At 44.9% G+C, this 14,265-nt stretch overlaps 1 protein-coding gene across 2 annotated transcripts; it reads left to right on the top strand.

The window, feature by feature from the left end:
• Positions 1 to 1,021: 1,021 nt before the first annotated feature.
• SBK2 (SH3 domain binding kinase family member 2) lies at positions 1,022 to 13,367 on the top strand. 2 transcript variants are annotated; one of them, XM_048939315.1, is made up of 4 exons: positions 1,022 to 1,255; positions 8,301 to 8,508; positions 9,267 to 9,469; positions 9,727 to 13,367. In XM_048939315.1, the coding sequence occupies exons 1-4, from the start codon at positions 1,022 to 1,024 to the stop codon at positions 10,294 to 10,296; spliced, it is 1,215 nt and encodes a 404-aa protein (XP_048795272.1). In that variant the 3' UTR covers positions 10,297 to 13,367. The 2 variants fall into 2 exon arrangements, with proteins under 2 accessions (XP_048795272.1, XP_048795274.1); XM_048939317.1 differs by having other exon boundaries at positions 1,134 to 1,255; positions 8,319 to 8,508; positions 9,727 to 13,364.
• Positions 13,368 to 14,265: the final 898 nt, after the last annotated feature.

Below are 14,265 nucleotides of genomic sequence, written 5' to 3'. Positions count from 1 at the left end.
ACTGGCAGACCAAAATGCCAACCGTACCCTGCGGTGCACCAGGCTCAGAACTGCCTGTGGGTGAGGGGAGACATCTCTCTGTGCTGTGCAGCCTCACCTCCAGTACCGCGTGTGGGTTGGGTGCCACAGTACAGGAAGGACTTAAAACTATTAGAGAGCACCCAAAGGAGGGCTATGAGGATGGTGAATAGCTGAATTGTTTAGACAGCAAGATGTATGAGGAGTGGCAGATGTCCCTTGTTTGTTCAACCCAGAGCAGAGAAGATAAGGAGCTGAGGGGAGGCCTGATGGCGGCTGCAGCTCCTCACAAGGAGCGGAGGGGCAGCGCTGAGCTTTGCTCTGTGTGACAGCGACAGGAACGGCATGGAGCTGCGTCAGAGGAGAGGCAGCTAGGGGTGAGGGACAGGGTTTGCATCAGAGGGCGGTGGGCATGGAACGGGCCCCAGGTGCAGGAGTTCAACAAACGTTTAAGTAGCACTCTCAGACACAGGGTTTGGGCAGTCCTGCTGTGGAGCGAGGAGTTGGATTCAAGTTCCCGTGGATCCCTTCCAACTCAGGATGGTCTATTGTTCCACAAATACCAGCTAGGTGGAAGAACTGAGCTCCTACAAGCCATTGTAGTTACCATTAATAATTTCACCTTCTCTGTAACTCTCTGTAGTACTGGTCCGTGTGAGGAGCCTGTGTCAGAAGCCCCATGACGTGGCCTTGAACTAGCTATACTCTGTGCCTAGACTCTGATGCTCACTGACATAGGCAGCTGCGACCAAAATGCCTTCTCCCCCTCTGGTGACCAAAAGAAAGTTCTGGCCATCCACAGTGGCCCTCAGCCCTGCTGTGAGGGCTGTACTGCGACTTGGCATGGCCCCATATTCAACTGTAGGGACAGCTGAAGCTGGAGGGAAGGTCTGCATAGGGTGGATCTGCTGAAGTATCCCAGGGGCTTTGACGGTCCGACTTGAGCAGAAACAACAGCTCCACCTCCATCCCTATGACACCTCCCTGTCCACGAGCTCAGCGGATGGATAACCCCTTTCCTCCCCAGTGCCCCTCTTCTCCTCCCACTAAGAGGTCACCTTCAGCCCCGGGCGGTGTGCCCCTGGACCAGAGGCTGAAGAAGGGGCGGAGCGTCACGCTCAGCCCTGTAATGCCTGGCAGCCCCTCCGGCTGTTCGACACAGCCTGGTTCCAGCCCAGAGGCAGCGGAGGGGGAGTCGAGGCTGCCCACGGCTGTCTGCCCTGCACTGCTGGAGAAGGTGAGAGGCCTGGGGGAGACGGAGAGGGTGTGTGAGAAGACGGGCTGCGGTCATAGTAGGGTGAAGGAGACTGGACAGGCAGGTAAGGGGCACAGCTGGGCACCCCTCACGGACCAGTCTCTGGCTTCGTGTGCTGCCATAACATGTAGCGTACCCATTCCTGACATTTGGTGCTCAGCATGGTCTGGTTGGTGGCGAGCTCCTTTGGGCAGCTGTGCCCCAAAATGTTTCTCTACTTACGGGAGATTGCTCAGCGGTTGTGTCTGGTGCGGCAGTGCTGCGGTAACGGCACGTTGGTTGGGAAGAGAGCGTGATGTGGTTTGGTCCCAGCAAAATCACTGCCGATTTCTGACTGAGGTGGCTGTGGTTTAGGACTTCCCAGAGCTGTCTGTGGGGAGGCTGGTGGGGGTCTGTGCCTAAGGAGAACTTTGCACAGTGCTGAGAAGGAGGCAGCCAGCAGTTCTCTCAGTGAGATTAGCTTGCTGGCCTGTTTTAGAAAGCAACTCATAAAACTATCAGTAAAAAGGCCAGAAAAAAACACTGTGATAAAATGTTCTGGTACCTTGCCTGTATCCACAGTTCACACTTGAGAGTAACTTTTAAGGGAAAAAAAAAAAATAAAGCAAATTTGGGTTAGAAGTCCCGAACACATAGGGATAATCTTGCATAACGTTTGATGAGGTTTTTAGGGGTAAATGACCTTCTTCATAAAATGTGCACCACACTTGAGGTCTAAAACCACTCATTTCGGCTTCAGTTATTGGTTCTTGTTGTAATGCCTTGAATTAGTGGGAGAGTGTCTCCAGTGAATTTCTAGAACCAGTGAAGGTATGTGCAGAAGATAAAGTCACTTTCTCGCTATCTATTTAATAAGCTAAAAAAAACTACCACCCTGAAAATTTGCCCTTTTGTCTGTACTTTCGGCGTTTTCATGGTTCTTCCCATGATTATTCTCTGATCCTTTTTTTCTGTCAAATGTGGTCAACAGTGTTAATTTGCTGAGTTGTGGTCTCATCAATTGCATTAAAAAGATAGCATCCACTCACTGATTCTGTTGACCTTCAGACATCAGCCATCCTCCAGAACTGGTCAGGAAATTTATCCTAGGGAAACCAGGCTTTCACATTAGTAGATTTTTGATATTCCAAAAAACACCATAAAAAAAGGAGATAAATGATAATGCAAAGCAGAGCGAACTGAAGGAATGCATTTCTAATGAAAACACAAGTCTGATGGTGCATAATATTCTCAGTTTCAGTGCAGAAGTCACTAGCAGGTGGCCAGCTCTTTAGAAATACAGCTTTCCCAACTCAGCTGATTTTCAGAGATTAAGTTTCAGACTGTCTCAAGGCGTATGCATGTAGAAACCTTGCAGAAAAAGATTTCAGCGTAAAAGGCATATAATCTCACAACAGATATCTTCTTTTATTAGAACTACAAGTAAAGTTGAATGGCTGTATCTGGTTTTGGTTGCATTTTGTTTGGTTGGTTGAATTTGCTTTTTGTTTGTTTGTTTAGAGTGAGGCTTAATTTTTAAATTACTATCTGGCAAATTATCTCTCGTTGATGTTTCATGCTTCTGATGCTCTCTGGACATTCTCTTCAGCAAGTTGAATGCAAAGATTGAATTTGTAACATCAGTAGCTCATAGTCATTATTCTCTTATGCTTGCCCCTGTATCATTCAGGTGTAATCTGTATCAACTGCAGTCTATTTCTAAAGCAATTCTAAATCTTCCAACACATTAAGACCTACAAAGGATGTGAGGGTGTAGCAGATCTACATTTATGAGTTTAGAAAGCATTCACTTTATTGAAAAAGTGGCATGGAGAGTTTAGATTAATCTGATTACCATGAAATTTAACTTTTTTTTGTCCCTCAATACCTGACTGAACTCCTGTCTTCTTTGGTAATTTGTAACACTTCTGACATGTGCATACACATGCGTTTTATCAAGCAACACATTATTTATCTAGCTCCATTTTTGTGTTTTCTGAGGATTTCAGTGCTTTTTCAAGATCATTGTCAAAGGTAACATTATTATGATAGAGTCGAAATTTAATGAAATGTGTAACATGAGGACAACAATAAAACATGGTAGTTTCCACTCTACCGAGTCTTGCAAGTTTGCTTGTTCTTAAATCCATTGAAAACTGTGTGCCTTGTTGATTTTGATCAATGTCAGAATGAATTTGTGCAGATATTTTTTAGAGAATGTTCACTGGGTGGGATATTTCCAGCAGGTGCCTTACAAAAAAAAGCCACAGGGCTGAGAATGGTTAAGAACATCCACCAAACATTTAGTGGTTAATGGAAAAATCCTTGAAGGTCAGCTCCTCACACAACCTTGAAACAGAAATTAATGTGATGGTTTGATAAGAGAGACACCAAGTGATATGAATTACTTGATAACTGAATCCAGTCAAGCAAAATTTGCTTCACTGTGGGCAGGGGAAAGTGCTCAGGTAGAAACAAAGGAGGCAATACTCAGAAAGGTATGCGAAGAGGAAGCAGAGCTGCTCCCCTGCAAGAGAGTAACGTGGAAAAGCACTGGAATCATAATGGATTTATAAGGTAGTGCAACTCTCAGTGCGTTGTTCTTGCTGAAAGATGTCTGGGGGTCACAGGAAAAGGCAGAAGGTAATTTTGGCTCAGTGTTTCACAGGAAGTATTCCCACAGAAGCAGTCTGTGTTATAAGATGGAGCAGCAAATCTGGCAGTTTCAGAAAAGAGCTGTGAAATGGATCTGGGAGCTGGAGAAAAGGTCTTATTTTGAGAGCTGAACAGAAAGTTGTTGGAAAGTGGCTAACGAATAAAGAGACTTAAAGGTGTCTTGATCTGCTCACTCAAAGTACAGTGTGAGTGAAAGTGTACAAAGTACAATTTCAGGAAACATTCTCCCTGTTTTTAAACTAACTGTTGTAGACATTGCAGAAGCAAAATGTGCCGGACGGTTTGTAAAGCCCATGCAAGGTGTTGATTAAATACACAGGCTGAGCTTCAGGCTGTGCCCTGCTGCTTTTACTCAGTCTAAGTAGATTAAATACGTGTCTTCATAGGCTGTAGCCATATCTCTGAGCACAATGTCTCTAAACCCTGCAGTGGTCAGAAGGAAGGACATTAGAAAACTTTTCTTTAGATAGCAGCATCGGGCAGGTAAATTCAAATTAGGAAGTCATATAAATACATAATGCACTCAATCACAGTTTGCCTTCGGATCAAGCGTGCACGATGGAGATGCCCTAAATGCTGTTTATTTGGTTTGTATTAATGCTCTGTAGAAGGTTGGACTAGAAAATGATCCCAATGTGCCAGATGCTCAGGGACATTTATAATGGAGAATTTTTTCTATGAGGAGAAATGGAGAAAGCTGAGACTCTTCTGGTCAGAGAAGAGAAGTCTCAGAGTTATACAGATACCTAATGGGAGGCAGTGATGAAGATGGATCCAGGATCTTTTCATCAGGAGATCCCACTTTCAGTACAAGAGAAGATGTACACAAATTAAAACAAGGAATTCCACTTGTACGAGGTAAAACAGATTTGAAGCACGGAAAGGATATGGAGGAAAGCACAGTTCTGAAAAGGGATCTGCCTGCTGCCTTCAGTATACCCCAGCCAAATGGTGAGTGTATCTTGGCCAGTGCCTTGAAGGCCTCCTGTCCAAATCTGGTCACTCAGCAAAGGGCAAACAGCACTCTAGAAGGTAACAGTGGTATATGCAAAGCACCCAAGCACACTGTACTCATTGGTGGCCCAAATGTAGCCCACACTTAACTTCCTAGTGAAATGTCAAACTCACATCAGCATTACCTCAAGGATAGCAATGGCCAAATCCTGCAAAATGTTGTACAGTGAATGCAGTTGATTTCTAAGGAATCCTGATCAGAAATATGGGTTTGCCATTGTCCCTAAAGACAATTTTAGCCATTTTATGTGGCTGATCTGCTTTTCCATGCTGGCTATTTCACTGATTCTTTGCTTTGTGTCTGAAGAGTTTACAAACTGAAATATGTTGACTTTGAGAGCTGGAGTGAGAACCAAGAATATACAGAGAAGCATATCCTCTCACTTACAAGAGCAAGATATGGTATAGTGAATATGAGAAAATTATATAATTAACAGAATAGTTGAATCATGTGTTAAATAATTGATGATAATAAAAACTGATAAATTAATATATAGGTGCTTGAAAATTATATCACTATTGAATGACTCATTAAGTGGATGCAATGATAAGATTCCAGTCTTTGGATTAGATAGTGCTAACAGGTGGCCAGCCTACAGTGGGAGAAATTTTATCTAAGTCAAGTTGAGAAATTAAGTTATCTGAGAAGATTGTGAACCATTTGCTGACAAGAAATTGTATAAGACCATGAATTTGATATAGGAGAAATACTGTCATCAGAAGAAATCTTTTTATGCTTTATCAGAAGTATAAATCTAACAAGGCAAGCTGATATCTTTCCTTTACTCCATTCCCTAGTTAGTGTGACATTAGCCTATCTAATATCACAGAGAGGACTATGTGCTTTAAAGGTCTATTACATTTAAATCTTTTTTCTCTATATTCCTAGATAGGACTCTTTTAAAGGCTTTCTCAGATATTCCTTTTAATGTCTAAATATGACAAAATCAGTTTGGAAGCGTCAGCATCAAGGTGGATGCATGGACAGGTTCTGCAATGCCTTTGCTGCTATGCAGTTTCGCAGGCTGTGGTGGCTGAACAGCAAACAGGAGGACATCAAAACAAAATCCCTAAAATACTTTCCAGAATGACTTTACTGTGCCTCCCCACCCTTCATTTATCCCCTCCCCTGCACACACTTGTTCAATGTTGAATACCCCATGGACTGTGCTAACTTTGGTTGCTGTTGGCTCTCTCACCAAGCCAAAGCTTGTTCAGAAATGTAGGGCCAATCACTTGGTAGTTACACATTTAACAATACAGTCTAGGTGAGAAGGGAAGCAAAATGAAGGGGAATGTTCCACAGGCAGTCCTATGCTCCTGTAGAAATCTAGCCTTTTCTCTTAAATAATTCTGTTTCTACATTACTGGACTCTACAGATTTTGCAACACCGGGGCTAGAAATTGAAGGAACTGCAATAAGCTCTTGTTGCAGGTAGAGCAATGTAAAACTTAAGAGAAAATGCTGCATTCTTTCTTTCACTCTTACTCCCACTCATATTCCTAGGATGCCATCAGCCTTTATAACAACTTGAGATCCTACTCCCTTCCTTAAAGGTCAGAATGTTACATGGAAAGAGATTTTGAGTTTATGGTTTTACACTGCATCTCTGTCTCACTGCACAGTAAAAGTTCAACCTTCAGGCTTTGTGTTGCACTCTGGACTGCAGTAGGCAGTAACCAGCAGCTCCAGAGGGGTGATCCTTCCCAGGGGAGGTTAAGTTGGATATCAGGAAAAACTTCTTTACTGAAAGGGTTGTTAAACACTGGAGTAGGCTCCCCAGGGAGGTGGTTGAGTCACCATCCCTGGATGTGTTTAAAAACTGGATGTGGTACTCAGGGACATGATTTAGCAAAGGGTTGTTAGAGTTGTATGGTTAGGTTGTGGTTGATGATCTTTAAGGTCTTTTCCAACCTGAGCAATTCTATGATTCTATGATTCCCCTCTGTGCAGCACTGGTGAGGCCACATCAGCAGGTTAGGTCCGGTTCTGGGCTCCCCAGCAAAAAAGGGACATGGATGTAATGGAGAAAGTCTGTCAGAGGGCTGTCAGGATTATTAAGGAACTGGAGCATCTCTCATACAAAGAGACATTCAGGGAGCTGGAATGATTTATCTTTGAAGGGATCTTCTTACCTGATGGAAGGGTATAAAAAAGATACGTCTAGAGTCTTATCAGTGGTACTGTGTGACAGGACAAGAAGCAGTGGGCACAGACAAACTCAGAATTCCTATATAGGCATAAGGAGAAGCTTTTTAACCATAAAAGTGATTAAACACTGGAACAAGCTGCCCAGAGCAGTTAGGGTATCTCCATCTTCGGAGATATTCAAAACCCACTTGATCGCAGCCCTGATGAACCTGCTCTTATTGACCTTGCCCTGAGCAGAAGTTTGCACTCAGTGATCTCCAGAGGTCCCTTCTGACCTCAGACATCCTGTGTTTCTGTGGTTCTGTGACCTTGTCCTGAAACTGAAACTTGGAGGGTTTCCCAGGACCAGGATGGCAGAGTCTCTATTTTCAGAGTAAAATATAGACTGTGGGAGAATGTTGATACTTTAAAAAGTTCCCTTGTAGTATGCTAGGGGCACTGAAAACAAACAAACAAACAAAAAACAGCAGCAACAAAAAATATTTATCTGAAATGAGTCTGAATCATTTGGTTCTGGCACAAAATGGCACTGATTTTCCAAGTTTCCTTCCTGCTTAAGTTTCTTGGCTGCACAGATGAGTTTGGGTCAGAAATGTCAGAAGACACATGAGTTACTGATATCCCTTTGCCTACTCAGTGCATACCACATCTGCTCATTGCCTTTTTGTCATGGGCTAGCTGTGCCTCAGTCTAAGGCAAGTCCATTTGTGCTGCTACCTTAAATTTTTTCTTCAGTAAGCACAAGGGCTGGGGCTCTGTGTAGAAGGACACAGATGAGGTGTCTGCAGTAGGCTGACGAGGGCAGGAGAGTTGGGTCTTGCTTCACAATCTGGAACGCTGTTGATGTTTTACTTATTGATGAACATCAGAGCGTAGAATAAAAAGAGGCCTGGAAAGCCAGTATCCAGTACAGATACAGCAAGACAGTTCAATTATTTGAAATGAGAGGCCTCAGGCCTACAATTAGAGAGAGATGAGCATTTGACTGGAGGCCAGAAAGGATTAGAAGTTCCTTCAGTACATGGGCCTTCCATATAGTGACAGCCTTTGCCTAGAAATGCACTCTAAAAAAAACACCAACTCAACCCTAGGGCAGCCAAGAGAGTACTCAGAATCCATGTAGCAGAAATATCCCTTGCCATGGTACAGTTTGTGGCGTATCTGATCCATTTTTGCTCTGTGCATGTTGTTCTGTTTCTGACTCAGGCTTTGGTGTTTCTGCAGAGCTCAGCAATGGCTGAGAACTCATCTGTGGCAGTGGCACCAACAGCAGCACCAACCATGCTAGAGGAGCTCCTGGAGATCACGGCTCAGAGCCTGGTGCGCACTGAAGTGGCTGAGCACTATGAGGTTATTCGGGAGCTGGGCAGGGGCAAGTACGGCCATGTGATGCTAGTGACCCACAGGCAGAGAGGTAAGGAACTGGCTGCACCCTGTGAGCTGTTGTGCTCGGTCTCCTCTCCACTTGCCCACATGCATGGGCTGATGGGGTCTTGGGTGTTTGGTGCCAGGAGTGTCAGGAGATTCCCAAGGGAACCAACAGGGCAGGGGCCTTCCAGACAGGCACCTTCCCATTGCACACAGCTAGTGGGAAGGTAATGACGGGGGAACAGCCCAGAGCAACAGGCAGGACTGTGATGATGAGGTAGGTCCAAGGTCAAGCTGGGAAGCCAGTCCACCGATCTGGACCATCAGGTCTCAGGGCCATGCATAGGCATGGATATCATACAGCTAGAAACCAGCACCCCAACAACACAGCATAGGCAGGGAGTGAAGCACTGGGCTTAAGTTGTTCTTCTGGGCCCATGGATCACCATGGTGTGGCTGAAGGTCTAAGGTGGAACTGGCCAAGGACATTAAGGCCTATGAATGCCCTCAGAGCATTGAGAGTACTCATCTCCAGGTTGAACTGATGAACTCATGTAGCCTGAATTTCTCTTCCACTACCCAGTGTTCCCATGGCGTGAACTGAATAGCTCAAAACTCACATGAGCAGCAGTATTTGTTTTCTTATCTGGTCCCAATATGACATACCTCCGTATAAAACTTTTGGCCAGAGACCCCTGTGGCCCCTAATGAGTTTCTAGACCCATTTCTGCTCAGTGCTCTCTCTGTCTGGTTTTGGTGTGAGTGACTTTCAGGGGAGATCTAACTCATTCTTCCCATCCCCAGGAACTCCTATGGCTCTCAAGCTGCTGCCCAAAGCCAGTACCAAGCTGCACACCTTCCTGTATGAGTACTGTGTGGCACTCTCCCTTGCCACCCACCCTGCTATCATTGGCATGTTTGGAATTGCAATCGAATCCAGTCAATATTATGGTTTCCTCTATGAACCAGCAATGCACAAAGACCTCATATCAATCATCAAACCCAGGGTGAGTGCTGAGACAAAGGCATGGGAATTGGGATGGCAGTGTTTGGCCTCCACAGACTGGCTGGGGCAGAGGGAGAAAGTCAGTGGGATATGGGTCTTCCACTTCTGAGATCTACAGCTTTGAACAAGATTTGAGCTTGCAAGAACAGAAACTTGAAGACATTCCCTAACAGAGAGCAAAAATGAAAGCCCCCCACCTCGATAGGACTGACTAGATGCTGAGCAAGTGCAACATTGTTTATCTTTCTCCCTCTGCAGGATGGGATCCCTGAACCAGCTGCCAAGCATTGTGCCAAGCAGCTTGTGAGTGCTCTGGAGTTCATCCACAGCCGGGGGCTTGTGTATCGTGATGTCAAGCCTGAGAATGTGCTGCTTTTTGACCCTGAATGCCGGCGCATCAAACTGACTGATTTTGGGCTTACACGGCCCAAGGGTACCAAGCTCAAACTGGTGGCTGGAGTAATCCCCTACACCGCCCCTGAACTAAGCAATACCACTGATGCCCAAGGGGTGCCCATAGATGCCAGCATGGATGCATGGGCCTTCGGTGTGCTGCTGTTCTGCTTGCTGACTGGCTATTTCCCTTGGGAGCAAAGCCTGCCCAAAGACCCTTTCTTTGAGGATTTCATGCTGTGGCAGGAAACAGGCCTGGAAGAGAACTTGCCTCGCCACTGGAAGCGCCTGACAGCTGAGGCTGCTCTCATGTTGCGGAGCCTGCTGGCACTGGATCCTGCCAAGCGTTGTCCTGTTGGTGGGGCTCTGCGCTATGTCAATTGCCCTTGGCGTCAAGATGAGGGGCACAGTGGGGACGCTGCTGTGAAGCCCTAGAGCCTGCTCCCCACAGGAGAGGGAAGTCACCTTGCAATGAGGTGTGGGGCTGAGGGCATCATAGTGGGCCTCCAGCAGTGTGGCTGTGAGATGCCATGGTAACCCAGAGATCAACTTCTCCACAGCACTATCCCTACCATCATGGAATCAAGCTCCTTCCCCAAGATGGTCCTCACTCTAAGCTCATCGTTGTCCATTGCCACCTCCTTCCTTGGGACTTGAAAATATCTCCTTTCTCACACAGATGAGAAATGTTCACACATGATGCTTCATGTGTGAAGCATCAATTTGTATCCTGCCACTGGACACTCTGAGGTGGTTTCTGGGGATGCAGCACCTGCATTACCTTTGAAATAGAGCAGATATCTACTTCTTTGTTTCCACGTGTGGCTCTTCTTCTCTTGTAATAAAATGTCTGCAGGGGATCTGTTTGCTGTGGGAGAGCATAGGTATGACAATGCCAGTGGCCATCTAAGGACAAACTGCCAGAAGCAGGGGCCATATGTCTCCACCAGGGCCCTTGAGGGGTGGCTTCAGGTATGTGAGGTGGAGGTGGTGGGAACCCTCAGCATGTCACTGCAGATGTTATCTGAGGACTGATGATGATGCTGAGAAGATGGTGGGAGCCAGTGTGGCGGGGTGTTGGAGGAAGGACTGTTAGTAAGAAGTAGACATAGAAGAATGTTCACAAGATGCTGCAAGGAAATGAGCAGAGGAAAAGGGTGGGTAGGAGCTAGATGTGAGTGAGAACTGTAGCAGTACAGATCTGTGCCTTGCCTCTATCATGTATTCTTGCATTAACTTTTCAGAGATTTTCCCATCAACAGAGTTAGACATACATTTTATATCTGTTTCTTTGCTGTCTACTCCTCTCACTGTCTCTGAAGACATTTGTCCTGTTAATTCTACGGTGATTGCTACTGGTTGGAATTCTCTTTTCTACTTTATTTTCTTCTTGTAAAGTTTCTTAATACCAAACACATAGGTTGCTCTGTAGGATTTTCCCTCTGAAAGGTCTCCCTTGTGAACAGGAAGGAGATACAAGGAACCACAGGTGATGTCTTTATATATTTCTTCCCATTTCCTTCTGTTGAGGAGCAGATGACAATGGGTTATTAACAGCTGAAGTTACAGTTTTAGTTCATGAGTCTCCTCATCTAGTTCCTTTTATTCAGGAAAAGATCCTTTAGCAAACACTGTCATCCTTGATGAAGCACAATTCAGCCCTCTCTCTCCATGAGTGGCCAAAGCACAATTTGAAAGGGAAGCTCACTGCCATGAACATCTTGATTTGTGATTCAGCTGAGAAAACAGTAGTGCTGTGAGGATGGTTTGTCTGGGTTTTGCTGGGAAAGGATAACAGAGGAGCTATAGTCACAGGCAGGGCACATTAATTTATCCATTAAAACAATTATGAAGATACCTCCCAACAGTTTTACACTGTTGTCTTGCCTTCAATCCTAACCCTCCTTCACTTGGACCACTCTCTCCTCACAAAGCCAGGCCCCTTCTGTACGAGCATCTACTACCACTTCATCCTTCCTCCTGACCTGAGTCCTTCAGACCCAAGGAAGAACTTCCAGTGGCAGCCCAAGAATACCTCTCTTGTTCAGCTTCCAGGTCCTAAGACAACATTGCCTATCTTTTGATTCCTGCCTTTCCCTCTAGAAGACCTTCCTTCTCCCATTTCTTATAATCTCTCCAACCACACCCCATCCCCATCAACAACCCTCTCCTAATCCTGATCTCTGTAGGTATACATTTTAATCTTGAAAAAAGTTAACAAGGAGAGAATTAGGAATTAGACGCTCTTCTTAATTTCCTACCATTTTCCTCAGGCAACTGCTCTTGGTAATCCTTTCCAGCTCAAATCACAATGCTGTTGGAAATGTCTTCAGCTCAGTTTTCATTTTCAGTGATTATATAACTTTTAAAAATGTGTTACCTAGCATCCCATCCTTTCTAAGACCAAGGGATCTACAGGCCAGGTAGCTAATGCCTATCCAGTGAAAAAATAATGCAGAATCTAATAGAGGTGCTTATTGAAAGAGAACTAAAGATCAGAAACATCATTTTGTGGACTGCAACCCTCAGTGTTCTACCTGAAAATTGTGTTTGATAAAGTTGTGATTGATAAAGTAAATCCATAGCCTTATGGTGCAAAATTTTGTAAGGCATGACTTATTGATATAAATAAAATTATAGTACATTGTATTGGTTAAAACAATACACTATGCAAAGTCATTAAAGTATATTAAGAGAATTGAGAACTTGCAATTTAGAGAAGAAATAATTGGGAATGGTCTTTGATTATTTTGGTTGGTTTCTGCAGGGAGCAGTAGTAGAATGAAAACTATCAATACTTGAACCAGTGATTTGAAGTTACATACAAAACCAGTTCAAATAAAAATCCACAGATAACACAAAACTGAATAGACTGATAAACAGACCACTCAAAGAGTTCTGTATAACTTGGTTAGATGGGTGTATTCAAACAAAATGCATTATCTTGCAGATAGAAGAAATGTCTTCAGGTAGGAGCACATAGGAATAAAAATCGTGCTTGTACAAGGGTTCCTGAAAAGCACACAAAAATCTTTGCAATACCTAGAGGAAACATAAGATTGTGTGAGTTCTCATTGTGGTATTCTGCCAAAAACACTGATGGATCCCTTGCAGGGCTGAATGGAGTGCAGACACGCAAGGTGGTCAAATCTCCAGCAGAGATAGCTAGCAAGATTCCTGCTGGCCTAAACAGGAGCGCAGGAAGTAGGAGCCTACAATCAGGCTTTGATACTGTGGAAGGAAATTCTGGAGATGGTACCATTTACATGCAAAGTAGAAATAGGAGACAATTTAACAACGAACCCTAGTGCTTGAACCCATTGCTTGAAGCTGTAAGAAGGCACTGTTACAGTCCAGTCCTGAAATTTTGGTGGAAGGTGTTTCTGCTGCCAGGAAGTTGTGCACTAGACAACTTAGTGATGAAATCAGCACTGTGACTGCACCAAGCTCTTGATGTTGGTTCAGACAGTGTTACAATGAAGCAAGAGCAGCAGCCAGCACTGTGGCCAAAGACGTGCCTGGATCCAAGTGCCCAGCCTGGGCTCTTTTATCAGTGGCTCACCCATAATTGCAGCTGGATTTCTTAAATCAATGAATAAGGGACCTGTTGAAGCCTATCCACAGGGGGTCTGAAAGAAGATCTACTTGTCCCCATCACCCCCACAGCAGCTGCTGGGAGAGGCCGAATGGAACGGAGCTGCGTGCAAACACGCTGGCCCTTTGCACGCTCTGCTGCTTTCTGCAAGTAGGCTGGCTGAGTGCCTGGTGCAGTAAAAGGGCAAGACTTCAGTTAATGTAGGCACAAGGTATGGGGTGGATCTGGTGTCGTCCCCAAAGAGGCATCAGGTGACTGCAAAGGGAAGGGAAAGACCTGGTACTTCACTCCTCTCTGAGATGGAATGAAGAGGTAAATCGGTCAATTACAGAGCTCATTGCACTGTGTGAATTTTGGATGCAGCAACTGCAGAACAAGAAGTGTGAACACAGCTCCTGATGCCCTAGTGCATGCATCCCATGGCTCTGGAGAACATGTGGTCTATACAGTTGGATGTTGTGGGCAGTGCCATCTCACCCTTCTGTAGATAGACAGAGGAAAGTCACACTGTTAGACTGGCTCACCCTGTAACAATAGACAGAAAACAGGTCCAGCTTTCAGGATCTCTATAGTTAAGCTTCTGTGCTCATTTCTAGAAGCTTGCAACATATAACCTTCCTTCTACCATCTGCAGTTTCAAGCCTGGCACTCAGTTACTTCCATCTCTTCCCGCTTGAATCATTCTCAGGACTGTGCCTTAGGTTTATTAGGAAAGTTAGAGAAGAACTAATCCTTTGTATTCCTCAGACTTGCCTTGTAGCGCTGTCTTCTGAACAAGGCTCCTGCTTTACACTCCTGTGATATCAGGT

This window comes from Lagopus muta, chromosome 3 (assembly GCF_023343835.1).
Source record: "Lagopus muta isolate bLagMut1 chromosome 3, bLagMut1 primary, whole genome shotgun sequence".
NCBI classification, from domain to species: domain Eukaryota; kingdom Metazoa; phylum Chordata; class Aves; order Galliformes; family Phasianidae; genus Lagopus; species Lagopus muta.
Note: the sequence above shows the minus strand (reverse complement) of the source record. Positions and strands in the feature narration are given on the sequence as shown.

Bases quoted from the DNA above. Each gene is read 5' to 3' on its own strand.
- SBK2 (XM_048939315.1), top strand. From the start codon at position 1,022: ATGGATAACCCCTTTCCTCCCCAGTGCCCCTCTTCTCCTCCCACTAAG. The intron at 1,256-8,300 runs GTGAGAGGCCTG...TTTCTGACTCAG, and splicing joins GCCCTGCACTGCTGGAGAAG to GCTTTGGTGTTTCTGCAGAG. The intron at 9,470-9,726 runs GTGAGTGCTGAG...CTCCCTCTGCAG, and splicing joins TATCAATCATCAAACCCAGG to GATGGGATCCCTGAACCAGC.